We start from the raw sequence: 26,410 nt of genomic DNA, 5'->3' as shown, positions 1-26,410 counted from the left end.
GGCGGCTGGCTGGGGGCGACAGCAGGCTCCTGCCTTTACGCGCTCGATAGAGTTCTAGGTGCGTTCCCTCCCTTCTACCTCTTCGGATCGGTTTCTCACTGCGTTCAAACTAGCTCCCTCTGGCGGCTTCTTTCCACTGCGACGGCTCTATTCAAGATGACTGACATACCTGACGACTTCGACTTGCTGACTCCGTCGACCCTGTTCTTCTCACTACTTCGCCTCGGTGTATGCACTTTTGGCCGTTTGCACTCGACGCCACGGCTCTCAATCGAAGATGGCGCTTTTCATTCTCGACTCTCGACGTGGCGGCTCAGCCGGGATGCGTTCGATTCACAGTCACGCCTTCTTCTATCGTCCTTGGCTTCCTGTCGATGCTGATGTGCAATGTATGCGGTCTGAATATAGCTTGCTTTCCTCATAACCATCGAAAGTACTTCGTCCTCCTGGTCAACGGTCGCAACTGACGGAGATGACCGGTGCCACAAATGTACATGTTCTGGTGCATTTCACTCCTGGTTTAGTCCCGTCCAAGCTCTGCAGAAGGTGCCGCTCGTGCGTTGCCGTGACCTTGGGAAGATTCGTATAACAAGCCAACCTCTCTCGCCGGTGGCAACTATGCCAGTCAGTGCGCTCTCGGCTTGAGCTTGGCTGCGGGACCGTCTCAAACATGTTCTCCAAGGAACAAAACCAGACTCGCGATTCGGGAGCTCGGTTATATATGCGTAGCTGCTTGGCCGTAGATGTGGATGAGAAGCGATTCACAGGGTCTGCGTGGCATCCGACGTGTCCAGTGTTTGTGTGACTTCACGTGATCGCGTTCGTTTGTGACGCAACGGCAGATTGGAATTCATCCGGCTTTCCTCTTACCACTACCGCTTCCCCCTCAGCATCCTTAGTCTCTACGCCGCCTTGGCACGGCTCGTCACAGGATTCAGAACTTCGCTCTTTGGCATGAACGCTCACGCTTTTGTCAACCTCATCCACTTCGCATACGCCAGGGATCCGCCCAAAGACACCGACACACGCTTTCACTACCTCGGCGACTTACCAGAGGACCTATTCCGGCGGGTAAGTGTACACTTTGTCTGCTATGAGCTAACTCCTTATCTCGTGCGTCCTTAGTTCCTGGAGTGTTGTCCCCCTCTCACGCTTGTGGTGTTGAGGCAAGTATGCAAGGCCTTCAGGCAGATCCTGGACGACAATCCTATCATCTGGGCCAATGCTCGCGAAAACATATCATGGCCGTCTCCGCCTCTCGACAATGACGGTCGTCCGCGCACGGAATGGACGTGGGCAGTGCGCGTCGCCAAGCGCATATCGTCGGAATGGGTGCGTTCGTCGTGGGACATCGCGCATAACTATCTGTCTTACTTGATTGCAGATGGACTGGACAGTTCCAAGGAGCGATAGGTCCCAGATATGGCTCTCTAGGTATCGCGACCAATGGGCCGATACACAAGACGAGAATATGAAGAGGTGTGTCATTGATTGTCCACTCCAGCACCTCATAGCTTATACAGCAACCTAGGGTGCATGAACTTGTAGGAAGACGCGGGCCCAATCAAGCATCTGGCGAAGGAGCCGCTGCTCGCATCGTTAGGGCATACATGCGGACGCCGGCCTGCATCGCACTTCTACGAATATTTAATCATAGTTTGGAGATCATCACCGACGCGGGTACGATTCTCATATATCGCACACATATCAGCTCTGACAAACATCTCTTCAGCTTGGAATGACGCTTTGCCAGCAATCCATCGCGAGCTCGGACTTATATCCTCTTGCGATCCGGCTAAGATACCGCCTGACTATCAGTGCGACGACTACGACCGTATCCTTTGCCCCGCGTGTCATCCTCGTCCTCTGGGCACGCGCTGGCGCGTCACACAACTTGCTACTACCTCGAAGAAACACAAGTGGTTCGAAGAAAACACCATCCTTGTCCATAAACTATACGAACACTACGAAACGAAGTACGTATGGTCCTCCTGCCTAATCCTCGACCTTTATTCTCAACCGTCAGCCATCCCGATATCTTGCACAAAGGCGGCTCCAGTGTGGTTCCCGCATTTCGCTGCTATACGCGTTGCGCTCTTTGCTCGACGCGCATGCAAAACCCACCGTTATACACTCCGCGCGGTTTGAAGCGGCATTATATGCGGTGGTGCGGTCCAGTTATCTTTCCATAAGTCCCTCTTCGTTAACAGATAGCTTCACTAGGCATTCGCTTTACACGCGGTCGGGCATTCCAGCCCAGTTCTGTCCTCTCTTCGAACCCGAGGACTTGTGGTTCTCCAACGTCGACTACCGTCGCAGTACACGTTATCGACCACGCCCGCGCTTCTGAAGTCTCCGGTCTCCTACTTCTTGGCTCTCGGACATTCGGTTTACGTCCCTTCGCCGTCTCTATCACGCTTGTATTCTCTCGAATTTCCCCATCGCTGTCCTCAACGGCTCTATAATCGCACGCCTCAGTCAGCTCATTCGTGTATTACCTTCGTCGCCTCGCGTTTCTGCCTCTACGATCTGTCTCCTGGTCAAGCCTCCGCTCGTATATGTGCCTCGTCTGATCGTATGTCCCGCCTCTGTTCCGCACCGATATATCCCTCTGCAGCCTCGCTCCGGCCCTCGAACCTCGTCATCTGTGATGTACATAATACCTAATCTGCGCTCATATACATGTTGGCTGGGTGCTGTGGACTTTCGTGTGGCCATGATCAGTCCCAAGCTCGCCAACGATCCGTTCAGCTGTCGATGATCGTGCACCATCTTTATCGCTGTCTCTCCGCGCTCGGCCACCTTTCGTTGGATACTAACGCTGTCCTTCGAGTTTCTGTGCTCTGGAGCTCTTCAAGGGCCTCCGATTCCGGCTTATACTACGCGACCGTTAGGGATCCGCGCACTACACCTAGGTCTCAATATTCCCCAGCGCAAGGTGCACGAATATTGTGAGCCGATCTGCAAATAAGCGAAGAATAAAGACAACGGGTCGATTGAAAGGGCAAACCGTGGCCCAGCCAATCGGAGGCGGTCCCGTTCAATATGCCACCCAATCCGCACGCCGTCTTTATCCTTTGCTAATTCACGAATTGGCTCACAATAATCGCGCACCTTTCACCTGTGAATATTGAATTCCAGGTCTAGTGGCGGGAGGACGTGAAGAAGCGCGCCGTCACATGTCAAAAAGGGAGGTGCCCCATATCTTTTGCGCCCGAGCAAGCTCGAACGCAAGACCCGGCTGGATTATGAATTCTCTTTCGAGCGATGCCGATTTCCACTGATCTAGATATGGGACAGAAGACATCGTGTGTCTGGGGCATTCATGTAGCTGGCGGCCCCTCGCTCACACGCCGTCCCTGGCTCCCTCAGCTGGCGCCTCGTATTCGTATAGTGCGTATATGCTCTCTGCGTCTCCAGTGTGGTAATGGAAGACAACAAGTCATGCAGGATCGTGCATAGTATGCTCGTTCTGCTGCGCGCGCCTTTGCGACTGCGACTGCCTCCCGCTCTTATGGCTGCCATTTCTCGGGATAGGCGTGAGCATTGACCTCGGCTGGTTTGTACAACTCGCCAAGCCAGAAGCGCCGGGGAGGTATGTCAGGGCGTATTCGGCGCGTAAGGGTCAGCCATCTCCGCGGCCGATATATCCTGGTTCTTAGGCAAAATCCTTGCGATAGCGACGTCCTTCGCTCGCAGGGTTCTTGGTGGCGGCGGCGGCATGATGGCGTGTATATTTCACCTGCGTCTATAATGAAGCTTGCTCCGAGATCTCGTCTGAACGACCCTACATCTCGATTACGCACGCTCAAGAGTCAACATGGTGAAGTATCTGTTCGAGTCCTCGACTAGCGCGTCTCTCTGCCTCCAATTTTGGCCTTGCTCTATTCCCCGAGATGTTCGAGATGGTTCCCACTGTTTATATGGAGAAGCAGAAGCGGCGTACGGCGAGGCAGCAGAGCCTCAGGACGATGAGGGATGCGGCGCCAATCATGGGGTGGCTGACCAGTGAGAGGCGAGGTGAGTGACTACAACTACACTACGACTGCGGTTTCCCTAGGCCTCCCGACACGGTGGCTCGTGTGGGAGCCTTCGCGCGATCGAACCACAGCCGTATTCTTTCATTTGTGCTTTCTACTGGTGCTCCCGTCCGCTCTGGTCATGCGATCGTTCGTATATGTACACGGATTCTGGCAGCATGGATATCATGGCACCATGAAAACTCTGACTACGCCTTCGGTCCCTCTATGAACATATCAGGAATCAAATCCTATCCCCTTTTCGCCGCAAAATGCAGCACGTCGAATCCCTTCCCGTAAATCGCCTCCCAGTCGAAATCGGACTCATGGTTCTCCTTTCCGAACGCCGCCAGCAGGTCCTCCGCCTCCTCGCCTGCGAAGATGACAGACCGAGCCTGTTCTCTCGTCTTCCCTGTTGCTCCTTGCCCGAAGATGCGCGGACCGTCCAGAGTGGAAAAGGCGCTATCCGTAGTGAGGAACGTGCCTATGCACCTAAACGTGAGGCTGATGCGCTCGCCCGTCTCTTCTGGCAACTTCGCCTTGTCCGGTCGGTTGTCGCGGTGTATGGCGTGCAGCCACGCTGAGTTCGTGCGCAGACCCATCACGAGCATGCTGTTGTCGGGTAGGGCGATGCGCTGGGACTCTCGTGGGGGTCCTGGCGAGGTGCGGCTGGGGTCTTTGGCGTCAGAGTCCTCCGACGTCCTGTCGATCTCCGCGACCTTCAAGGCCTTCTTCCGGCGCAGGATCATCAGCCTCCTCGCGCCAAAGCTCACGTTGGCGATGCTTGTGCCGCGGGTGATGTCGATAGTCTTGTCGGAGTGCTCGCTTATGTAGTCCTTGCCCTGGCGGTAGAGTTGGATCAGAACATGGTTCAGAGGGTGGCCAATGATGGCCTCCGCATGACGGCGGACGAGGTCCACGGTTGGCGTGAATGGGCGGAGCGAGGGCGATTGGTCGGACGGGTGGCGGTAGACGGGAAAACTAAAGAGAAGTCAGGGTCCTCATGCGTTGTGGCTGAATACGCATTGCGAGGAATATGGCGCAGTCTTACCTCCCATCCTCCTCGATCCTACCTTGTACAGCGACGAGGCGTGGTACTTTGCCACCTTTGTCGAGCATGAGTATGCCCCTAGCATTCCTCCAATTCCAGACTTACCTCGATGATACATAGTCTCCCAAGCCACTTCCTCGCGCAGCCTCTCAAAGATGCCTTCCCGAAGCTCGTCCGGAAGCAGGTTCAATACGAGACGCGAGTCGCCCTCTCCTATCGTGTCGTCGGGGCCTAGGATTAGTTGTGGCTTCATGCTCAAGCTAGAGGGTGATCTCTCTCAAGTCAAGAGAGCGTTCGCGAGCAGTACGTGTTAGCTATGAAGGTTCGGGTCAAGCAGGTGAGATGACCATGGGGCTTGCCGAGAGATCACATGACAGGTTGAACTTCCCTTCCTTCGACTTGCATCATCTGAAAGCTGAGCGAAGCAGGCGACTTCAGGACACAGACAAACGCACCGCCGATCCATCTACGAGTCTTTATCCCATTGAGTCGTTTTTGAAGTTGTCACGGGCATCCACTGCAAGTCTACATCTGATGTAGACGGCGTACCCATTCTAACTTTCGAGGTAACTGACCTCTGTTCTTCATTCGCAGACAACTGCAGCTAACTGACTAGACTAGACACAGGTAACTAGGGTTAGAGGATGGGAGTGGAAGGGTTAGAAGATGGGGGAGGAAGGGTGAAAGTATCGCAGGTAGAGGATAAGTAAGTGATTAGTAGTTCCGACTATGCATTCCGTGCGCGGCGCGTCTTCCATCCGAGAAACTGGGTAATAGGCAAGATGTGGTGTTGCAGGGGGAAGACCGAGGCGGGTGGGGTGGTGGGAAGGCGTAGACCAAGGTGTGAAAGCAGGGAGACAACAATATAATACACGCAATAAGTAAGATGAGGGGAGTCTAGATGTACGTCGGGTGCATGCGAGGGGGGCACGATGCAACGGTGGATGAAGCAGGGGGGGATGATGAGCATCCTGGGCAGGGCGTAATCAAGAATGTGCAAGTGATGGGGATGGAGGCATGGTGTGTCGTGGCGCGGGCGTGTGAGCATCGGAAGACATGAAGGGCACGTTGAGGCAGCATGGCGTGAACGAAGGGCGACTACGGATTCCTCCACGCATCGTCAGAGCGGTCTACCATGTGCGAGTCGCCCCAGCTCGAGGGGCCCCGCCGGCTCGAGGTCGAGTCCTGCATGGTGGGCGCGCCAGTGACAAATGACGCCGGCGCCGTGCTGAGGTCGCGGTGGCTGCTTCCCGACGACTGCTCGTGGGACTGCCGCTCCCGGCCAGGAATCGCCAATCCCTCCCGAGACCGAGAAGTATCAGGAGGCGACGCGGACACCGTGATCTCCGACAGATGCGCGGAGGGCGCGGCAATCGACGCGGTGTCGCCCTGGCCTGGGTACGATTCTTCGGAGACGTGCGAAAGGGTGTCGTCCGGAATGCGCTGCGTAATGTCTTCATCACTGTCATTCTTCACGACGCGCGGGGAGGGCGGTGCGTGGATCGTAGGCGTCGGGAACGTCGACGTCGAGGGCGAGGTTGGCTCCGGCTCTTCATCCACCCGCTGCTCATCGCGAGCCTGCCATTGATGCCGCAGCGGCACACCAAACGTGTAGTTCTCCCCACTGCTCGCCACAGCATCTGAGCTGCTGCCCGAGCGCGAGTGAGTGCGGTCAGACATGTACTGCGTGTCCTCCTCGAGACGCGCCATCGACGAGTTCACGCGAGAGCGACGGCCCGCTACAAGGTCGATCGAGGACTGGCTCGCCGCGCTGACGCTTTGCATCAGGCTCTGCGTGCGCTCTCGAACGCTGAGCGAGAATGAGCCGGCCCTAGAGCGCGAAGAATCCGAGTGCGAGTTCGTCCGCGAAGCAGAGCCTGACCGCGAGCGATGCCGAGGAGACCCCAACAACGACGGCCGCGGGCTATTGCTCGACGCCTGCGACAACAAGCCAACGCTATCCTCATTCTCCGCCGCCTCGTGCGAACCCTCCGGCTCCGGATGCTCAAACGCCATCGAGTCGTCCAGGTACGAATCGTCAAAGTCAGACTGCAGCGCCTCTGAGCTGGACAGCGCCGAGCCGAACTCGCCTGCGCGCGTCTGCGCCCTCGGGCGGCTGCCGCGTGGGAAGTTCACCGGGCTCGGGGACTCCATGATGCTGGACGGCACCGTGCCCGCGCGTGCGCGGCGACCCTCGCGCCCCGGGTGGCGCGGGGGCATCGGGATCCCGTTTGAGCTCATCGGGCTCGGCATGTTGGAACTCGTCGACGTGTACTGCGAGCGCGGCGAGTGCGAGTCGATGCTCTCGTGGTAGCGCGTCGAGGCCGACTGGGCGCCGTGCGAGAGGCGCGACTGCGCGGAGCGCGAGTTGCTCGATGGCGTCTGGTGGTGCGAGTTGCCGGTCGAGGGCGTCTGGTGCGAGTTGCTCGAGGGCGTCGTGCCATGCGAGTGCGGGGTAATGTGCGACGGCGACCCCGACGAGAGCGAGTTTCCGCGGCGGGGGTGGCGGAACTGGAACGGATATCGGGAGTTGATAGGCTGTCCCAAACTCGACATGGATGCGGACGTCCTGGGCTCCGATGGTTGCTCAACCTCGCCTGTCCCGCTCGTAACGCCTCCTTCCTCATCTTCCTCTTCCTCTTCTCCTTCCTCGGTGTCGTGCTCCTCGGTGCCTTCACTCGTCGTCTGCTTCTGGCTCGACAGCACAGGCGACGGCGGGAAGGGCACCTTGTCCGACGAAGACCCGCGCGCAGATGGCGTCGTAAAGGGGTAAGGCAACACCTTCAGAGGTTCTGACTCCCCGGGTGCAGGCTCCTCCTTCGAGGAACGCTTCTTGACCGGCGGGATAACATCCGAAAGTCCATGCTTCGTGCCCGAAGGCCCTGGCTCCGAGAAGAGGTCCTCCGAAAGCACAGGGCGTCTGGCAGGTGCAGGACTGCTAGGCAATCCGACCGCAGCCATAACACGATCCATCCCATCGAACGGCGCAGGCGACGCGCGCGAAACCCCACTAACCAACTGCGTAGTCTCCGAGACCTGCTTCCCATCCGGCCCACTCCAGTGCCGCCGATGTTTGATTGTTAGGCAGAACTCGAACGCTTCCTGCAGGCGCTCCTTCGTGCGCTCGCGCCAGTCCCACAACACTGTGTCAGGAACAGACATGTTGTCGGAGAACATCGAAAGCCGCTTCTCAGTCTCCTCCTCGTCCCATCTGTAGCGTGGGCCACAAAGTCCGCCAAAGGCCTGACCGCTTGAGATCCACAATCCAAGCCTGCGAGGGTATCAGAATTAAGCCTTCGTTAGCACTTCGCATCGCTCACCAGCTTCCGAAAAGGACGACAATGCGCCAGCCCGTCCATGCCGCATTGGCATATAACACGCCCTGAGCATACGCGGTGAGCGTGCCGTCATCACCGTGGAAAAACGTGCCATCTCTCCGGGGACCACCAGCGCGAAGGGCTAGCACCTCGCTGGTCTGTGGCGATGAATAACTCAGCAACAGGGCGATGGCCAATCCCGCCCGAGGAAGCAGCAGCGCGACGGTGGGCAGATTCTGGGCGTAATACCAGCAAGTTTCAGCCAGCCCATCACGAAAGCTGCCGTTCTCCCCGAAGAAGGCCGCGTATCGGAGATGATGCAGGAAGCAGAAGTTGCTATATGAAGTGATCGACGCGAGGTTGAACGCAGGCGATGACATGTATATGGGAAGCATCAATGGCCGTTCTGGAAGACGTGGATGGTCAATCAGAGCTTCCAAATTAGATCCGGCAGTGACTTACTGATCCTCCAACGCCGCGCGAATGAATAGACCACTTCATAGAGGATGAAGACGCCGAAGATCCAGAAGACCCAGCAGGCAATGTACGCAGCCATCGCAAGGGCCCAGTTCTTGCCTGAGCCAGGCACACCAGGTGCTTCTGGATTCGGATACTTGGCTACCCTAGCGACAACCGTGAGCGATGGTCAGGGAAAGGTGGGGGATCGGCGCTCACTGATAGATAATGAATACGGCGTTGAAATCCAAGAACGTCTGGAGCGGGATGTGCAGGAAGACGAGGACGTGAAAGAGCGCGAAGTAGAGGCGCGAGGCGACCGACGGGCTGCGAAGAAGCTCGAGATGGAGGCCGTTGGCGCGGAAGCGAGGCTGGAGGGGCTTCGGCTCGGTGCCATCAAACACGGTGGGGGAGATGGCGCCCGCGGTCGCGCGGGACCAGACGCGCGGCTGGAGGGGCGTACTGGGGACGCGAGTGTGGTCGGTGGGCACGCGGCGGTCATCAGTGAGGCTGACGATGCGAATGGACCGAGGGGTGGGCTTGCGGCCACCCCAGGACGCGGGCCCGGGCGTCGACGGTTCGCTGGAGACGGGGTCGCACATGGGCGTGGGCGTGCCGGCCGAGGACTGGAAGGTCGAGGCGGGGGCAGGGGGTGGTGGGCGCTTGGGGAGCCAGGAAGGATAGCCCTCGGAGTCCTTCGACCAGGTGCGCTGGGCGGGGGACGCGGAGGGAGGTTCAGCCTGGCTGTCTGGCGTGGGCACGATGCGCACGCTGGACTCCGGTGTCGCCTGCGGTGGGCTCGGGGACGTCTGTCGTGGCTTTCGTGAGAAGAGACCCATGATGCAGCAAGAGAGCGAGCGCGCTGGGCGCGTCTGGTCGCTATCAACGCGCGTCGCGACCTGTCAGTCGCGAGCTTTTGGTTCCGCGGACGCGTCGGACGGCGAACGTCGGTGCGGGGCGCTGCTGCGAACGACGAGGAGATGAGCGCGAGCCTCGTGTCAATGCGACGCGCCGGGATCAGCCTCGTGCTGGCAAGAAGCAAGCCTCGAACAAGCGCAAAATGCCCGAAAATCCATTCTGTTGTCGCTTATTTGGCTCACCTTCGGGACCTTTTCGAGGCGGAATCTTCTCAAAATGTTTGCAAATGAACGGATGGGTGAGGCTTGCTCAGGTGGAGAAGGGACAGTGGGCACTGGGTATAGCAGGTGATGGTGGTCGAGTTCAAGGTGTGCTGGTCGTTGGTTGCTATGTACCGATGGGATTATGGGGGAAACGTCCATCAGGGCCGAGCTCGAGAACAATGGAAAGGTACACTGTCGCAGTACTTCTCGGCGATCTTCATTACGGCCGTCTACCGCAGTACTCATCCACTCAAGGCTCCGGTGGTCAACAGCTCGGCAGGACAGAAAGTAGACGAGAAGGCTGCAATGGCTCGGGGACACCCCGCACGCCGTAGTGGACAGAATGCGAGGTCAAGAAAGAGCAAGCGATAATACATTTCGGTCAATACTACCTACAGTGGCTGCAATACACAGGGAGGCAAGAAACATGCAACAAGAAAGCGATGATGGGGTCGAAGCGTTGGGGCGTTGTGGCGGCCAGATTCTATGCTAGTGCCTGCGTGCGCCACCGACCTCTGAAGGATGGGTCAGTAAGCGGCGTTCGATGAGGGCAGATGGAGGTAGGGGAAGGCTAAGTCGGAGAAGAAAGGGTTGCGACGCGGTCAAGCGTATACAAGAGGCGATGTGGTGCGCTGTGTCCCATAAACAGGGAAGAAGGGAGCAAAGGAAAGGACGTACGCTCAACCATAACATCGATCGTGTCTGCAAGGCAAGCTCCATGAGCCACTTCCACAGCTGATACGACTCGTCTGGCACGCACCGTTATCCTCCATGTCGAGCGATCCCGGCGTGTCGTCGTCTTGTATTCTGGCCCCCTCGTAGATGAAGCTGGACGTGGGTTAGATTTGTGCTTCAGGCGGGAGCGAGGGGGAGGATATTGTGGCGCGTCAAGGAGATCCCTCCTCCACAGCCTGCGCAGAAGGAGAGAGGGAGCAGGGCGAGGACAAGAGGCAGGGGTGGACGTAGATTCGGAAGTTATCCAGCGGCGCAGACCAAGGACGGACTGAGGATGGCAAGATTGAGGAGGCTAGTACGCACCGAATGCTCGACACATCCTTCCCGACCTTGTTCGCGTACGCGCCTTGCAGCTTGCTCAGCTTCGTGTTGCGCTTGATCTTGAAGAACACCTCCTCGCCCGTCGAGCTCACGACCTACGATCCGGCGCGTCAGCCATCTTCTCGAACTCGCCACTCACAGACCCGATCCCGCGTCCATAGTCCCTCTGCATCCACCGCCACTTTAAGACGATAAAGTGGCCCTCCTCCACGCACACATTCGCCCGCGCGCTCCTTTGACCAACTACCCCTTTCGCGCGCCCCACCCAACAGTTGCACCCACAACAACAAAAGCTCCCCACACACCTTAATATTGATAGGCGCATTCGGATCCTCCGACTTCACCTGCTCCTCCTCCTGCTGGCCCGCGCGGTTCTCCTCGTCAGACATCCTGGGTCAAGTTTGTGTGTTGGGACTGGTGGCTTTCTTAGCCGTGGGGGTTTCGATCAAAAAGGGCTTGCGCGAACAGAGAATTGAGTTCGGCTAAGTTGAACTGAGCACTGGAGTCGTGCGGACACAGAGTGTTCAGGCAGAAACTAGCGCCGGTAGGCAGATGGTGGTGGCAAACGAGAAACGCGGAGCACGTCAATGAACGGTGCACCCGCCTTTCGCTGATGTAAGCGACAATTGGCGCGCTCGGCGATCGCCGAGGCAGGTTACAACCTTTTCCTGATATGGTGATAATTCACTCAAGGGACAAGGAATTCCCTCAAGGACAACGAATTCCCTCATGACAAAGACTTCACCCAAGGTCGCGTTGAGTACTCAACTTCTCAGGTCGATGGCTGTGAAATTGTCGCTCCTCCTTCACCTGCCAATGTCAGCTTGGGAGGTCTATACTGAAATCTGCTATGTGATACAGTGAGAATAGTAAGGTACAAATAAATATGCGGGTAATCGTGCGTTTTCGACGGGTCTCTGCATGCTCTCGTACTACTACTGTCCTTCGCTCGTCGTGCTGTCTCTCCTTCGCTCGTTGTACTGTCTCTCCGTCGCTCAACGTACTGTCTCTTGCCACTATCCTCGTCCCTTCTCATCCTTCCACACCACCTCGACCTCCATCCACACCACTCAACCTCCGTTCACACCACCTCGAGCATGCACACCACGGTCACCACCTCAACCTCCATCCTCGCACCATCTCCCCTTCTCGAGCCCGCGCGCCAACCACTCAACCCTGTATCCGATCCCACTGCCTCATACACGAGTACCCATCGTAGTCAAAGCTGCGCTTCTGGTCGCATGCGCACTTCCCGCGCCGCCACTTCGCCTCGCTTTGCGGACAGTGCGTGTACGGGTTGTGGGAGTAACCTGGGGAGGGGTGTTAGCTTGAGTGAAAAGAAGGGGCTCGAAGGACAGAAGATAATATTAGGTAGGGTGGGAAGTGAAAGTGATAGCGCAAGCGCCAGCGGGAGTCAAGATCAAGGGGAAGGGAAGGCTAAACACTACGTAGCTTCCCTCATTGCCTTGGGATGACCACTTACCGATTTCATCAAAGAACTGAATCTGCTCCCTCTTCGCGAACAGCGCCGCCGCGATCGAGTGCACGGGCGCGTCGCCCCACCGCTCGTAGTAGAACCCGCCGCGCTTGTCGAGGTAGTCGAAGAAGGCGGTATACGCGGGCCCGCGCCAGAACTCGAGGTCGGCGATTTCGAAGTTGGACCAGACTGGGGTGAGTGTTAGTGATTGATTTCATGTGGGTGGTGGGAGAGGCAGAAGGGGGAGGGATGCAAAGGGAGAGCGTGGCACTCACAATGGCAGAGGTTATACGAGTCGCCGTTGTTGTCTGACAAGAAACCCATCGCGTTGTCTTCTGCGACGTACTCGGGGTGCTCCTTGATGAAGTCTGGCGATGCGGTTCAACGTGACGTCCGAAGGATCTGGAATCAAGCTGACCTTTTACGGTGCTCCATAACGTGGGGATCGTAGCTTCGAATTCGTACATTGCAATCGTGAATGCTAAGGTATCGCATGAGCTGGAAACCTCGTAGCAACACGAGCACACGCACCGTACACCTTGTTGTTCTCCTGCATATACACGAACGGGTCAAAGTCCAGATCGCAGTGGAATTGTACATCGGGCTCAATTCGCCAGTACCAGCGATACTTGTCGAGCAGCGGGTGCCGGAAGAAGAAGCCCGAGTTGAAGCGGCACATGTTGCGGTACGACAGGCTTCCCCCGTAAATGATGTTGTCCTCCTCCATCTTCTTGCGCGACGCAGAAGCCTTCTCCTCGTCGATCCAGTCCGGCTGGACCCAGTGCTCGCGCGGGACGAGGCCGAATTCAGCGGTGCTGCTGATGATATTGGAGAGCCGGCTGTTCCTCGTGTGAGCGTCGGCAAGTGGACCAGGGTAGGGTCAGACGCACCTCTTGAACTCCTCCGAGAAGGGCTCGTCATTGAGGAAGACGTAAGGGTACTTGTACTTGCGGTTGAAGCGGTCCTCGACGTTGCGCACGCTCTGTATTGTGCTGTCCAGGTCTGAGTTGCGCGCGAGGATGACGAAGGTCGCGCTCGGGCGGTCGTGGTGGGGGGACGAGTGGTTCGTGCCGGGAATTGCGGGGGTGTCGTAGTACTCCTCGGGTACGATCACCTTGTCGGATGGCCGGCCGCGCAGGCGGGATGCGAGGCTGTCGATTGACGTGGCATTTCCGTATGCTTCGTGCGTCGAAGAAAGAATGTAGTGGAGGGAAATCTGCGAGGGGGCGGGGTCAGCAGGCCGCGGGGGAGGGAGAGCGGGACGCGCACAAGGATGGTGAGGGCAAGGATGACATAGCGGGCGGACGTGTGCATTGCTGGCGCCGTTCGCGAGGGCGGGCTCGCGCAAGTTGGCGGTCGGGAGCAAGAGTGATATTCGGCTGACTGCGCTGGCGCTGCGCGTCTGCCTGACCCGCGGCAATCTCGGCGTGAGCGTTCCATCGCATGGTGACCGTCACTGACGTCATGTGCAGGTGGGGCACATCAGCGTCCCCCTCGGCCTCTTTCCAGCGAACCTTCACCATCTCCCTTGAAGTCCTGCTCAGCTTAGATAGACACGATATAGTCTTCCACCATGACTACCCGTATGCCCAAGCTCATCGCCTTTGACCTCGAGTCCGTCCGTACCCGCCGCTCCCCGCACTTCGCATCGCCTGACGATCGCTTGGCCCAGCTATACCCTCTGGGACCTTTGGATAGACACGCATGTTACTGGTGCGTTCTCTTCCTTTTCCTCAGGGATCATAGGCTTAGCATCTTACCCCAGGCCCTCTTCATCGCAACAAGAACACGCTGAACGAAGTTCGCGATCGGTATGTGACATACCTGGCTGGCGTTCCCTCAGGCTTCCTGCCTTCTGGCAGCCTCTGAACCCCTCTCTTCAGACATAACGACGTGATCTGCTTCTACAAGCAAGTACCCGACATTCTTCACCGCATACGCGATGCCGGCGTCACCATCGCTGCCGTCTCCCGGACATGTGCACCGAATCTGTGCGTGCTCTTCGGTCTTTTCCTCTCGGAAAAACGCTCACTTCCCTCTCTAGTGCCCGGCAAGCCCTGTCATTGCTGCTAGTGCCACCCAAGCGCGGCGATGCGGATGGTAAAGTTCTGAAGGCGGAGAGCTTTTTCGACGAGATGGAGATATACCCAGGTATGCCATCCTGTTCCTCAGTACAAGTGGCAAGCCTGAGCTTCAATTCCGCCAGGATCTAAGCTCAAGCACTTCAAGAAGATCCATGAGCGTACCGGCATCCCGTACGATGAGATGGTATGTCCTCATATTTCGTCCGCGCCTTCTAGCCGATCGTCTGAACTCATGCAGCTATTCTTCGATGACGAGCATCGAAACAGTGAAGTGGAGAGCCTCGGTATGTATTTTTCAAGCATATCTCTACCCAAGATGCCTTGTCGAGTAGACCAAAGGCTGATGACCCCCGCAACAGGCGTTACCTTCTGCCTCGTTCGAAACGGCATGGACCTGCAGACATTTGAGAAGGGTCTCGCGGAGTGGCGCAGCCGCCATCCTGTAAAGGTCGTTGAAGACCCAGCTGGGGATGCCGATGATTAGTGGACAATAGTGACGACTGTGTCGTCGATCGTAAGTCTGCATCTGGCTGCGAGTGACAACGGAAGAGGGTTTCGTGAAAATAGACATAGAATATATACTGGGAAGATATACCGCTTGTCCTCCTTTGCCAATGCCCTAGAATCTTCAGGGTACAATGTCCAGGGTAGCGCTGACTGAAACATTCAACCTCGGAAGCCACCTCGGGCACGTGAGTGGTTGAAGTTGCATGTGATGAAACTTCCCACGATAGGCAACAACTTGGCCGCAACGCAAAACTGCACCTGTACAGCGCGCTGGGGGAAACATAGCGCCCGCACGCTTCCGGAGGAGCAGTATCCAGAAGATATGGTCTCAATACACACACGGCTGAAGCGCTATGCGGAATCAACAATACCCAGGCGTGCGGTGCGGTCGCGGCGAAGGGGACACGGCTTAAGGAACTAGTCATCAGGGAGGGTGAGCCGGACCAGTTGAAGTGGCCGGGTAGGGCGCACCATGGGTTCTTATGGATCTTGAAGACGAAGCTTTGCCACCGGTACCGGGTGACGCCATGCGAGCGGAATGGCACGGCGGACGAGGTGGAGGTCAAACACACAGCGACTGGGCGGATGGAGCGGCAGTATACGCTTCGGGACTGAGCTAGAGGGGGTGTGGGTCCTATGAAGATACACGTCTGAACTTTCATAGCCATGTATGAAGCAATGTATAATCCGATTACAAGCGCGAGCTCCGAATTTATATCGCATGAAGGACAACCTAGACATCCACAGCAGCGATCATGCTCTGTAACGTTGCTATGTCGGCCTGCGTCACGGTCGAGTTGGGGAAAAGGACGACGCTGGCGTCGATTTCGCATACTGTGTCATTGTTTTCTGGTAGCTGAAGGATGTCGCGTCAGATATGCCTGATAATGAGCTATAAAGACCACTTACGGAGCCATTCGTGAGGTACGTGTTGATGAGTCCGTACGTGCAGAGCGACATCTCCCCCAGCGACGTATGTCCGAACCCATCCTGCTTCACAAGAACAGCGCTGTCGCCGAGCAACTGGGTCATGAGCTGCGCGTTCTCGAAAGGAGTGATCGGGTCGGCCTGCAGCGTGATATATGTCAATCGCCATCGTGTGTCAGAATTGACCGACTTACCGTGTTCCCAATGATGAGAATCTTGTTCTTGAGTTTCTTATCCCAAGGACCCGTATAGCGCTCGACCGCACGCGCTGGCCAGGCAAAGCACGCATTGCCAGCATCACCCCACCGCGGCCCGAACAAAGGCGACACGTTCTCCGACGTCGACACGATGGTATCAAAGCCGCCGCGCATCGTCATGTTGCCCGCATCGACGACGTCGCTGCAGTAGATCGCCTGCTCCGCATACGAGGGTACCGCGCTGAAGTTTGTCTTGAATACCGAGAGCTCTGCGGCAATCTCGGCTGGGACGCTCTGGTTGGCAGCGAGCGCCTCGAGCGCGGTACCCCAGTCGTTAATGAGGCTGGCAGCCGAGTGCCATAGTTGGGTGAACCACATGATGCTGTAGAGGTCGGCGCGAGCTTCGGCGGACGTAGGCACCGCGCTCATGTCGGCGCCAGAGACGGTCAGGTTATGAGCGAGCTATGAGGTAGAATGAGCTGAGGCGTGCTAGTCAATAAGTGAAGGGCCTACGTCAAGCAGGTCATGGAAGTGCTTCTCGACATCCGCCGCCGTGTCGTTGTCGCTCTGCACAAGCGGGCAACCTGCCTTTCCGGCCATGGCACAGCCGGCGGCGAAACCAGCGAAGGTCGCCTCGCTCGATGCCAGGCCGTTGGGGTAATACTACAAAAGTTCAGATACGCTGCGCGCAACAATGGGAGTAACTGACATCGGTGCTCGGCTTACCCATGTACAGAACAGGGTCTGCAGAGGTTAGTACGGTGTCTTCTAGAGTGTAGGCGAAGAGACATACCCATGCAGCCATCCAGGACGACACGTCCAACGCGTTCGGGAAACACTGGAGTATGGTAAGCTGGACGCACACGAACGGGGACTTGAGAACCTTACTGTTGACGAAGGTGATTCCCAGCATCGTCCCGTACGAGATGCCCCAGTAATTGATCTCTTGCACGCCGGGCTCGAAGTAGTCCGCGAGAGATACGATGTCACGAGCTGTGGCCGCCGTTCCAATGTATTGAAGTTTGTCTCCGTTCTTGTTGGCGGCGCAAAGCTGCCCTTCGCCTATGAGCTTGGCCTCCATTTCGTCGACGTGCGAGTAAAAGTCAGCGACTTGGCCATCGTCGCTGAGATTGCCCTTGATCTCGATCCCAGTCACCTGGAGGGTGCCGTTGTAGTACGCGTAGTAGTCGGCGGCGCTGTCGAAGCAAGCAGGCGGGCCAGGCTCCGTAAATCCGTCGGACCCTCGCGGATCCCAAGAGACGATATCGTAGTTGCCACCCGTGATGGCACTGAGGTTCGCCCCATATGCAAATACGTACGCGACGCCGGAGCCTCCCGGGCCACCTGAATGGCATAAGCAAATGAACCTCAGCTCGAACGATGAAGACAAACCAGGATTGACGAAGAGGGTACCGAAACGTTCCCCCGTTGCAGGGTATTTGACCACGGCCAACTTCGCAGTGCCCACGGAGTCGTCGGCGTAGTCAAGGGGTACTTCATAGTAGCCACATGTAATGTTCTGGGCGTCGCCAGCGCTGAGCTGAGGGTCGAACTGGCCACAAGAAAACCAGTCTATCGTCGAGTTGCGCTGAAATGACTGGTCAGCTGGAGCACTCGTGTCCTAGAGCAGAAACACATACTGTGCTCGAGGACGCTCCGAGTGCACCGAGCACTTGTCCAGCAACGATGGCAGCAGCGAACAAACCCACCGTCGGCGCCATAGTCTCTTAGCGGCGAAAGGTAAGTCGAGCGCTAATCACGAATACCCTGCGCCTCCGCCTATATATTCTCTTCGTCAACCACTGGAGTCCCGCGGAGGTCACCCGCCAGGGCTGTCGAATGTGCTGCGAAGGTTGTACAGCCTCGGCTACGCCAAGGGCCAAAGATAAATTTTACGCAGCAGGCATCTCGAGGCAGCGGAACCCGTGTATTAGGAAATAGGATGGCAGAATAGCGTCCGGCGAGCCTTGCCCGGCACTCACCTCTTCTAAATTCTGGTCATCGCCCGGCGCAAGGCGCGGAGAAGGTGGGCAGAGGCGCATACTGTTGCCGTCACCTCCGGGTGTAGACATTCCGGACGTCGAGAGTCACGAGGTCGCGCAGGCAGAATATTCCCATTGCCAGAAGCCGACGTCGGTTGTAGGATATGAGAAGGGTGAAACCAAAGCAACTGCGCACCTTGTGCTAAGCACAGTTTGTTGTCCGCTGTTGCGATGTTAGGCGCGCCGTGCGGGCCATCCTTGTCAGTGTCATAGCCTGCGCAGACCGAGCGCAGATATTGACTCAAAGTACATCATGTATTTTCCACACCAGCCTGTGAACATCACATAACCACCCTAAATGGGTCTGACCCGCCGTTCTCCAGCCCCGCAATGGCCGCATCGCGCACCATCTTCAGGTAGTCGGACAGCCTCCGACCTTCCTCGTTCACAAAGTCGTCGTACACCCTGTAGCGTGAGTCCGCGACGATGTTCGCGAGGGACAAGGCGCGCTTGAGGTTTCTGCGGGGCTTGTTCAGCTTAAGTACCTAAAAGCATGGGATAAAGCGCACCCAGGGATATGCTGTCTCGAAGAAAGCATGAGGGTGTGGATCCGGGTTACAAGGTCGGGGATGTAAATTTGGCGGATGCGGATGAGCTCGCGGCGGCGTGCGTCGCCTATGTGGCATTTCAATGACATTGTCGCAGAGATACTAACTTCACTCACCACCAGGTGCATCGATACTCACAACCAACCACTCCATGACAGCCAGTAGATGAATGAGCTCGTCCCAGGCCTGATCCAGAAGCGCCTACGCGAGAAGCAATTAGCATCGTGTAAGCATATCATCTGGAGATGTTGTACCTTGTAGTCAGTCAACCATGCCTTTCGTGCATCCCGACCCATGTCCGGAGTCTCCAGCGCGGCAGCGGCTGCGCATCGTTCGAGCAGATCCCAAAGCTTCAGGAAGCGCATGTAGTGCATGTACTCCGTTGCGCGCTCTTCTGGCGTGCGGATGTTGGCGAGTTCCACGGGCAGTTGCTCCATCAGTGAGCGCGCGAGGGTAATGCGACCGCTGGCTGTTGGGACACGGTTTTGATCAGAAGCTGTTGACAGAAATAGCCTAAGCTCAGGCAATCACATACCTAGGAAGCGGCGCAGAATGAGGTTAGCATGCTCTAACGCGCTTGGGAACGTCGCGTCCATGAACGTCGTCCACTCGATTGACCGCGCCAGGAGCAGCTCCTCGTCGGATGGCGGAGGTTGAGGCGCATTCAATGGTGGCAACGGGCCACGCAGGGAAGGCAGCAGCTCGAGAGCGCGCCCTATAGTCTGCTCCGCCGTCGCAATCGCCACACGTGCGATGTCGAGGCCATGCTCCTGCGCGCGATGCAGGGCAGCGCGGCGCTCCTGGCGGTCGGACGACAACTCGAGCGAGACCAAGAACATGGCGTAGCGCTCGACGGCGTTGTCGCCGAGCACGCTTGCGTACAGGGCAATCAAGTCGCGCTCGCCAGCGTCCTGCAAATGCGTAGGTAGTACACGATACCCGTCGAAGCCAAAAAAATCACTGACCTCCAACAGCTGCAAGTACGACTCGTATATCGCCTGCGCGGCTAGGGGTGGTACAGGCTCGTCCAACAACGACAAGAAAAGGCATAGATGCGTGAAGAACCGGCAGACCACCTTGTACTCAGCCATCATCCGCATCCCTGGCTGCTGCAACTCCGCTGCAAACAACTCAACTAACTCTTTTGTTCTTCCCTGAATGACCTTCAGCTGCGAGAAGTAGAATGGGTGCTGCGCATCCGGGCCCTCCTCGACCTTCACTGTCTCCAGGCTTTTGAGCGCGAGGGCCATCTCGCGCTCCCATTCTAGCTCTTCCTGGTCTTCTTCCTCCGGTGTGGGGATGTGGACGCCTTCTTCGGCCGCGAGCAAACCACCTTCCCAGAAGCCGCCACCGAGCCGATTGAGCTCGGTGCTTATTTTCTCCTCAAAGACGATGGCAACCTGTGTCCAGAGGTGGTCTTCCCAGGTTCGGCAGGCCATTTTGAGGACGCCGGAGGTTTGTGGTGATGGGGCGAGTGCGGCGAAGACGATTCGATCGTAGTCTGCGATTCTAGTCTGCAATCAAGGGTTGTAAAAGGATGAAGGTAGACCAGAAAAGAACTCACGCTGAGAGCGGCGCGTGTGCATGTCCTCTTCCACAGTCGACGGTTCCTATTGCCTTGCAATATGTCTTTCTCGACGTCTTCCTGTGCTTCTTCAGGATCAATCGCTACAACGAGCACTTTAGTACGAGATATGAACGAGGGAGTCTGAGCATACACAGAGCAGGCCATTCGAACAAGATGGAGCCGTTGATGCAAGCTGCGCGCCATGGGTTGAAGGTGTCCCTACACAGGTCCGCGCCTTCTCGTGTTCGCCCTGCGCGAATATACCGGTAGAGCGCTTGCGCAAGTGCCTTTTCGTAATTCTGCGGCCTGTCGGATTCAAGTTCAGGCCATGATCATAGCCACGTACCATGTCATCTGGATCCAACGTCTTCTCATCCCCATGATGTGTCGCGTCCGGGTCCAGCGTCTGCACGCGCCACTCTGGTGGTGCCGCGCCCATCCTCGCCGCTTGCGCCAACGCGTTCTTCGTCCCCTTCAAGTATCCCGTCGTCGGCTCTACCCTCGGTGGTGGTGGCGCAAAGTCCTGCACCCACTCGCGAATAACAACAAGCTCGCGGAGCATGGGGGAAGAAGTGAGGATGGCATTGACCACGGTCACCGTCGGCGTGTAGGGGTTCTCTGCAAGCAGGGCAGCGGCCGAGGTGCGCGGGGGGTTATCTTCAATGATGCGACGCTCTCTGGGGGTGCAAGAATTAGTGGGGAGGCGGGGGAGCTGATCGGTGGACGCACGCCGTCAGTAGTTGCAGTAGTGCCCATGTATTCCTTTCCAGCCTGAGCAGCTCAAGTGTATGAGGGTCAGCACCATGCTCTTCGTACTCTTGTAATCTTTCAAGAGGTCAGAGGGATCCTCTTTGCGTAGTTGAGCACGCACTTGTCGTCGCATAATGTTCGAAGACGCGACGCGAACCCAGTCTCAGGGTCGAGCACCTCCTCTGGATCCGTATTCTCCTGGCATACAGATAGAATATCCGCGTACGACGCGTAGAGGGACGCCATTATTTTCCCAAGACAAGACGCGTCGAGCACGACCGCGTCGGTGATGAACAAAAGCAAGTACAAAAGAGGAATCTCAACTTGCGCTTGGACATCGCTTTGTTCTCCCGAATTCATTGTTCTCTCTAATTTCATCCTACTCAGCTATGCCCACCACGCAAACTGCTTCCAATAATTATAGCATGTGTTATTCTCCCTCAGTGAAGGTCATGCGGTGGTATAAGTACTCGTACTATACAAGCAGAGCAGCGTAGGGTAACCTGAAAGAAAATCTATGCTTGTCATGCGCCCATGACCATGTGCGGGTGTCCTGCTCCAACCCAAAACCGAATGTATGTAAAGACAACTTGACCGTCTGCATCGTTAACCAGACACGCCCAGTGTTCCGGTGTTCCAGCGTACTAACTGATGAATAAGACATCCTGCGCGAGAAGGAGAGACCGCTACAAGGGGAGCACTATGATCTCCTAGGCGCGATGATGTGAATGACCTCCTGCTGGACATAAAGTAGCAGGGGAGGGCCGTGCTCTCGGCGCGTGGGGAATTCGCGACGCGTCATGACGAGAGACTTTGCACGATGACACCTGCTGCTATACACCGACGCCCTCGATACCCGTGGGCGGCGCGACGAGGTTCTTCTCGCGAACCCGCGCATCGACGCAGAGGGCGCGAAGGTCGCCCTTCGTACCTGGCGCGAGATCGAGACCAGCGGCGACGAAGGCAGATCTACGTAAGCGTCAGTATCCTGCCACGTTCAGCAAGCTGTCCGATTCAACTAACCTCCTGACCAGTGCACTAGCAGGCGAATATGACAAGGGCGTCACGCCTGATCGCGGGGTATGGCGCCAGAAGGGTGACGGACGAACTGAAAGCGAACGGTAAGCGATTGCAGCGATAGACCATAGAACAAGCACATACGAAGGGGCGGTTCGGGACGGACAAGCTCGCCCGCGCACGGCGTTGTCAGACTCCTGCGCTGCATTAAACGGGGTCCTAATGCACCTGCATCACTGTCAGCCGTACTGCCTCGTCGCACTTGACATGCTATACGCACCCCCAGGCCCAAACGGACTGCGGTTGAAGGTCGTGTCAGAGAACGCTATTGAGCGGCAGGCTGCGACCACCGTCAGTACCCGAGCAGTCAACAATAGCCAAGTAACCTACATTCCGTGTCGTCATCCATATCTGGAGAGCGCGGATAGGGGATCTCGAACTCGGTCGCCGCGCGCCAACGATTCCGTGCACCGTCTAAGGGCGACGACATGGTCGACTCGATGCTCGGGAGGTCGGGTATCTCGATCTGCCTGACTTCGCCCGTACGCCGTTTTGCCTGCTTGCGTTCCCACTCTGCGAATGCGCGCTTCTTCTCGTATTCCGTGAGCCCGCGCTCATTGCTAATCTTGGCGTAGCGGCTCGGCGTATCATCGTCGTCGTCTGCGTCGTTGCGCCGCGCAGGCGTGTAGTTCTGCGTCTCGCCGCGCATGTACGCATCAAAGTCGCAAGGGGCAGGAGCAGGTACGGTCGCCATGCGCGTGCGCGCCTGACGTGCGCCGTGGCCGATGGCAGCAGGATTGATCGCATCGCCAGGGCGCGGGCTTTGCGGCGCCTCGCCGACTGGCGGCGCACTGCGACTGCGCGTGGGACGATGGCGAGGGCGGAAGCCCGGCGGCGGGGGCGACAGCAACCCGGGGTCGTAGGAAGGGATCTTCTTCGGATGAGGCCGCGCCTTCGGATACATGAGCGGGTCCTTAGGCTTCGTGGACGACGGCGAGGGCAGCGGCGAGGAGAGGCGCAGCGCCTTCTTGTTCTTCGGGCTGGCGCTCGGCGTGCGCGGCGAGGTGTCCGGCTTGGTCGATGCGGAGGACGTACGCCCGCGCATCGCCGGCTTCTCGTCCGCGTCCGCATCGGTATCCTCCTCCGAGTCGAGCTCGCGCTCGAGTGTGACCATGATGCCCTTCCCGCTGCACCGGCGGCTGTCGATGCGCCCGCGTTCCTCAAGCCCGTCAAGGGTGCCCGCGGCCTTCTCCGTCGCTGCGTCATCCAGCCCGAGGTCAACCGCGCTCTTCGAGCCGCGCGCGCTGTGGTGATGTTGACTGCTCTCCTGGTGGTGCTTCCCAAGCTCCGCTGCGCTCTTGCCGAAGCGCCCAAGGCCAAGGCCAAGGCTGCGGCGCTTGAGCGCGGTGATGAAGGGGGAGCTCGGAGCGGGCGCGCTGGGCGTCGGGAGCGGCATCGGCGAGACGAGTACGGTGAGGTCGGTCATTGTCGTGGTGGTTCTAGTGGTTCTGAATAAAAGAGCGTCGGCGGTAAGGAATGAATTAGGCGTCGCTGGTGGCGATGTCGTGGCGGTCGTTGCCGAGGCTGTAATGATCGTCGGAGGGTCAGAAAGGCCGCGAAACGTAGGAGAAGTATATTTGCGCACTATCAAAGTTGGTGTAGGTTAGGGAAAGCGAAAAGGGAGGCCTGACGGCGGGGAATATTGCTCGAAGGTGATGGCTCCGGACAAGAATAATGATTGCCAAAAAGAGCGAATCGAAAATCGAAAAACTTGCTTCACTTCAACTTGACTCCGTCCCTGATTTACAATGCGGAATTCGCGACCTGGCGCGTATAGATGAAGTCCCAAGAGGTCCAGAAACTGTGCTGATGACAGTTCAGGAAGACCGAGGAGTTTGCGCTAGAACAGAACGGGCGCAACCTCGGATTGTCATAGCAACGATGTCTTGAACTCAATGGGCTTCGTCACCTGCTCTCAAGATGGGTACTCATGTCAAAGTAGACCGAAATGGACGTTGCAGGTCTCTCTGTTTCCCCTGCGTACTATGATCCGAGTCACGCTCCAGAAGAGTAGAACTTGCTTGCGAACTTTGAGGACCACCACTGGTGATGCTCGAGGTGGCATCGTCACGCTCAATCAGCTATCAAAACCAGCGGACTACTGCTTTGCTTCACTCTGACTTTTACTTCGACAATTGTACGCGACATGCCCCGTGGGCGGCAAAGTGCATTCCGAGTTGAGGATTCTGGCGCCCAAGAAGTCTTCCTCCGCCCTGGGCTGCTTGATTCTTCCTGGGTATGAACCTCGAATGGCCCACATAAGTACGTCGCAATCGCTTGTGCGTAATTACCCAGTATTGCCATCGAACTCCAGCGCCAACGCCACGGTAGCGCCCCAATCCGTGGCAATCCTGGCTAGTCCAACGTCCGATCACTTTACTACCCATTTAGGAAACAATGCCACACGTGTTGGCCATAAAGTGCACGTGAGTTACCTTGCTTGCAAGGTCTTACTCAGGTGCCTTTTGGCGGAACCTATTTCACAAATAAGTCCAAACATATGACGGTTGTCCTTGTTTCTCTCGTCTCCGAACATGGTGACGATCTCTATTAGGGAATTTATGCAGTAAAAAGTCGATCAACAAATCAAGCGAAGCAGGCGCTGTGGACTGGCAGTAGCCGAGTGACGTCGCCGCGTCCGAAGGAATCGCGGCGACGGTCACGCAGGTGACGAGCGCGTCGACCTCTGCGCTCTGCTTCCATCGGCTCGAGACTCCTGCAGCCATATTTCGTTTGCCCGCCCTCCTCTTCCTCTCTCTCTCACTCGATAACGCTCTGACCTGCACGCATTTCAATCAGGCCCTTCTCCTGAGTCCTGGGACAGGACCTGCTGCCTGCTACAGTGCTCTGTTGGCCGGTCCGCGCGCATGTGGGCGGCTGTGGGCGCGCCCCACGTGCCCCACGTGATGCCGCCGGGGTCCTGCGAGCGGGACGCAGATCTAAGTGGTTCTCAGAAGAGTAGAGTCGTGTTGGGCCCATTACCGTTGCCGCACCACCTAGTCTCGTCAGTAACGTGCGAGACGGCGATTCAACCCAGAACCATGCTCGTCCCTCGTGTCGCGAAAAAGAGGAGGCAGATGAGGGTAAGAGGTGAAGAACAGTTGCATTTCTCGGCACGCGGCGCCATGTAGGACACTCGCTGTCGTGGACATGTAGTAACAGGTAAATAAGGGTGGTGCGAAGCATCCGGCCGTGTTTGTACATACACAATGGTTGCCTTTTTGGGAAGAATTTACAAAGAGTAGATGAAACCCATATACAACTATCCACATCTTTACGTTCAATAGCTAAGGGCCCGGAGGAGTCCTCCGTATAGACTCTCCACACACCGACAGTAGCAACGAAAACAGAAAACGGATAAGCAGTGGGTCAGAATGAATATTCGAATAGTTCGGTCGAAGCTGAGGTAACAAGACTCGAAGCGAAGAGCAAGTTTGAGCGAGCCCAATGGATTAAAAAAAAAAGGCAGAGTATCATGAAGCCTCTTCATAAGACAGGATCAATCTCTGAACGTCGGCAAATATTTCTTGAGGAGGAACTATGGCCACCGCAGCGTGCGTGTCACATGCAAGCAAGGTCGTCGGGAGGCAGGGCCGACGCTTCTCTAGTTTATGAACATCTCCATGTGCTCTCTGTCCCGTACATCCTTCAGTCGTTCTCCGGATTTCGCGGCGCTTCGATCGATTGTCCCTCCCGCTGCTCCTCTTCAGCCCGCGCGACAATCTTTCGCCTGTGCTTTGCGCCACCGTAGTTGGCTTCCCGCACCCTGACGCGATGATAAACCTCTCGCAACCCTCCGCGCATGAGCTCGAGGCGTTCTGCCACGAAACGGGAGCATCGGTGAGGGGGGCATCGATGGACTCGGCGCCGGGTAAAGCGTGAATCTTCCAGCGGACACCACTTGTCTTGTTCGAGTGAGGACCATTAGCGGTGGTCGAGCGAATGCCATTCGTATTTGTTGAGCGAAGATCGTCGTCGTTGGCGAAGCTCCTCGCTTGCGAAATCGGAAGGAAGTCGCTGCTTTTCGGGCGGTAGGCCAAGGAGAACGGTCCGCGCGGTCTATTGAGGGGTGCAATCGCAGAAGGCTGCCAGAAAGTAGACGGGGGAGGCGCTTGAGAATCGCACCGTGGCTTGTACAACATGGCGAAATTGTAGCCGATGTTGATGTTCGAAACACGGCGAGCAGGGTCAGTTTGACTGGTATTCGCGAGCAT

General features: G+C 57.1%; 11 protein-coding genes across 11 annotated transcripts; 3 read left to right on the top strand and 8 right to left on the bottom strand.

Annotated features, from left to right (window-relative positions):
- Positions 1 to 670: 670 nt before the first annotated feature.
- On the top strand, positions 671 to 2,148 carry SCHCODRAFT_01190416 (uncharacterized protein; the record flags this gene model as incomplete). Its single annotated transcript, XM_003030886.2, has 6 exons — positions 671 to 768; positions 843 to 1,071; positions 1,126 to 1,332; positions 1,385 to 1,479; positions 1,532 to 1,680; positions 1,733 to 2,148. The coding sequence occupies 6 exons, from the start codon at positions 671 to 673 to the stop codon at positions 2,146 to 2,148; spliced, it is 1,194 nt and encodes a 397-aa protein (XP_003030932.1).
- Positions 2,149 to 3,974: 1,826 nt separating this feature from the next.
- Positions 3,975 to 5,399, bottom strand: SCHCODRAFT_02629217 (uncharacterized protein). The gene is made up of 3 exons (XM_003031281.2): positions 5,176 to 5,399; positions 5,071 to 5,125; positions 3,975 to 5,000 (listed from the first exon to the last, which is right to left on the bottom strand). Exons 1-3 carry the CDS (start codon positions 5,321 to 5,323, stop codon positions 4,271 to 4,273), a joined length of 933 nt encoding a protein of 310 aa, XP_003031327.2. The 5' UTR covers positions 5,324 to 5,399; the 3' UTR covers positions 3,975 to 4,270.
- A 769-nt stretch (positions 5,400 to 6,168) lies between these two features.
- On the bottom strand, positions 6,169 to 9,682 carry SCHCODRAFT_02702249 (uncharacterized protein; the record flags this gene model as incomplete). Its single annotated transcript, XM_003031282.2, has 4 exons — positions 6,169 to 8,341; positions 8,391 to 8,793; positions 8,850 to 9,010; positions 9,063 to 9,682. 4 exons carry the CDS (start codon positions 9,680 to 9,682, stop codon positions 6,169 to 6,171), a joined length of 3,357 nt encoding a protein of 1,118 aa, XP_003031328.1.
- A 537-nt stretch (positions 9,683 to 10,219) lies between these two features.
- Positions 10,220 to 11,587, bottom strand: SCHCODRAFT_02629207 (ubiquitin-like protein). The gene is made up of 5 exons (XM_003031283.2): positions 11,326 to 11,587; positions 11,003 to 11,115; positions 10,725 to 10,792; positions 10,643 to 10,666; positions 10,220 to 10,479 (listed from the first exon to the last, which is right to left on the bottom strand). The coding sequence occupies exons 1-5, from the start codon at positions 11,407 to 11,409 to the stop codon at positions 10,454 to 10,456; spliced, it is 315 nt and encodes a 104-aa protein (XP_003031329.2). The 5' UTR covers positions 11,410 to 11,587; the 3' UTR covers positions 10,220 to 10,453.
- Positions 11,588 to 11,789: 202 nt separating this feature from the next.
- SCHCODRAFT_02629206 (glycosyltransferase family 15 protein) lies at positions 11,790 to 13,902 on the bottom strand. Its single transcript, XM_003031284.2, has 7 exons — positions 13,767 to 13,902; positions 13,388 to 13,713; positions 13,029 to 13,336; positions 12,916 to 12,978; positions 12,773 to 12,865; positions 12,504 to 12,686; positions 11,790 to 12,330 (listed from the first exon to the last, which is right to left on the bottom strand). Exons 1-7 carry the CDS (start codon positions 13,809 to 13,811, stop codon positions 12,191 to 12,193), a joined length of 1,158 nt encoding a protein of 385 aa, XP_003031330.1. The 5' UTR covers positions 13,812 to 13,902; the 3' UTR covers positions 11,790 to 12,190.
- SCHCODRAFT_02581257 (magnesium-dependent phosphatase-1) lies at positions 13,632 to 15,257 on the top strand. The gene is made up of 8 exons (XM_003030887.2): positions 13,632 to 14,111; positions 14,170 to 14,210; positions 14,263 to 14,308; positions 14,381 to 14,488; positions 14,542 to 14,648; positions 14,704 to 14,765; positions 14,820 to 14,865; positions 14,941 to 15,257. Exons 1-8 carry the CDS (start codon positions 14,071 to 14,073, stop codon positions 15,063 to 15,065), a joined length of 576 nt encoding a protein of 191 aa, XP_003030933.2. The 5' UTR covers positions 13,632 to 14,070; the 3' UTR covers positions 15,066 to 15,257.
- A 564-nt stretch (positions 15,258 to 15,821) lies between these two features.
- Positions 15,822 to 17,933, bottom strand: SCHCODRAFT_0257427 (uncharacterized protein; the record flags this gene model as incomplete). Its single annotated transcript, XM_003031285.1, has 9 exons — positions 15,822 to 15,944; positions 15,998 to 16,156; positions 16,210 to 16,674; positions 16,726 to 16,875; positions 16,939 to 16,956; positions 17,006 to 17,050; positions 17,078 to 17,556; positions 17,605 to 17,800; positions 17,853 to 17,933. The coding sequence occupies 9 exons, from the start codon at positions 17,931 to 17,933 to the stop codon at positions 15,822 to 15,824; spliced, it is 1,716 nt and encodes a 571-aa protein (XP_003031331.1).
- A 498-nt stretch (positions 17,934 to 18,431) lies between these two features.
- SCHCODRAFT_02629191 (uncharacterized protein) lies at positions 18,432 to 21,407 on the bottom strand. The gene is made up of 11 exons (XM_050345516.1): positions 21,241 to 21,407; positions 21,099 to 21,194; positions 20,716 to 21,046; positions 20,521 to 20,668; positions 20,367 to 20,470; positions 19,768 to 20,316; positions 19,338 to 19,713; positions 19,057 to 19,271; positions 18,919 to 19,003; positions 18,764 to 18,869; positions 18,432 to 18,713 (listed from the first exon to the last, which is right to left on the bottom strand). The coding sequence occupies exons 1-11, from the start codon at positions 21,363 to 21,365 to the stop codon at positions 18,536 to 18,538; spliced, it is 2,313 nt and encodes a 770-aa protein (XP_050199664.1). The 5' UTR covers positions 21,366 to 21,407; the 3' UTR covers positions 18,432 to 18,535.
- Positions 21,408 to 21,525: 118 nt separating this feature from the next.
- SCHCODRAFT_02629187 (uncharacterized protein) lies at positions 21,526 to 24,017 on the bottom strand. Its single transcript, XM_003031287.2, has 6 exons — positions 23,782 to 24,017; positions 22,527 to 23,720; positions 22,417 to 22,476; positions 22,281 to 22,364; positions 22,143 to 22,227; positions 21,526 to 22,088 (listed from the first exon to the last, which is right to left on the bottom strand). The coding sequence occupies exons 2-6, from the start codon at positions 23,620 to 23,622 to the stop codon at positions 21,953 to 21,955; spliced, it is 1,461 nt and encodes a 486-aa protein (XP_003031333.1). The 5' UTR covers positions 23,623 to 23,720; positions 23,782 to 24,017; the 3' UTR covers positions 21,526 to 21,952.
- SCHCODRAFT_01310496 (uncharacterized protein) lies at positions 23,747 to 24,131 on the top strand. Its single transcript, XM_050341423.1, has one exon. The coding sequence runs from the start codon at positions 23,871 to 23,873 to the stop codon at positions 24,084 to 24,086; it is 216 nt and encodes a 71-aa protein (XP_050199663.1). The 5' UTR covers positions 23,747 to 23,870; the 3' UTR covers positions 24,087 to 24,131.
- Positions 24,132 to 25,669: 1,538 nt separating this feature from the next.
- Positions 25,670 to 26,410, bottom strand: SCHCODRAFT_02668813 (uncharacterized protein; the record flags this gene model as incomplete). The annotated part of the gene is made up of 1 exon (XM_003031288.2): positions 25,670 to 26,410. The coding sequence occupies one exon, from the start codon at positions 26,408 to 26,410 to the stop codon at positions 25,670 to 25,672; it is 741 nt and encodes a 246-aa protein (XP_003031334.1).

The sequence above is a fragment of the Schizophyllum commune genome (assembly GCF_000143185.2).
Source record: "Schizophyllum commune H4-8 unplaced genomic scaffold SCHCOscaffold_7, whole genome shotgun sequence".
NCBI lineage: Eukaryota > Fungi > Basidiomycota > Agaricomycetes > Agaricales > Schizophyllaceae > Schizophyllum > Schizophyllum commune.
The sequence above is the reverse complement of the archived record's forward strand: the minus strand, read 5'-3'. Positions and strand labels throughout refer to the sequence as shown.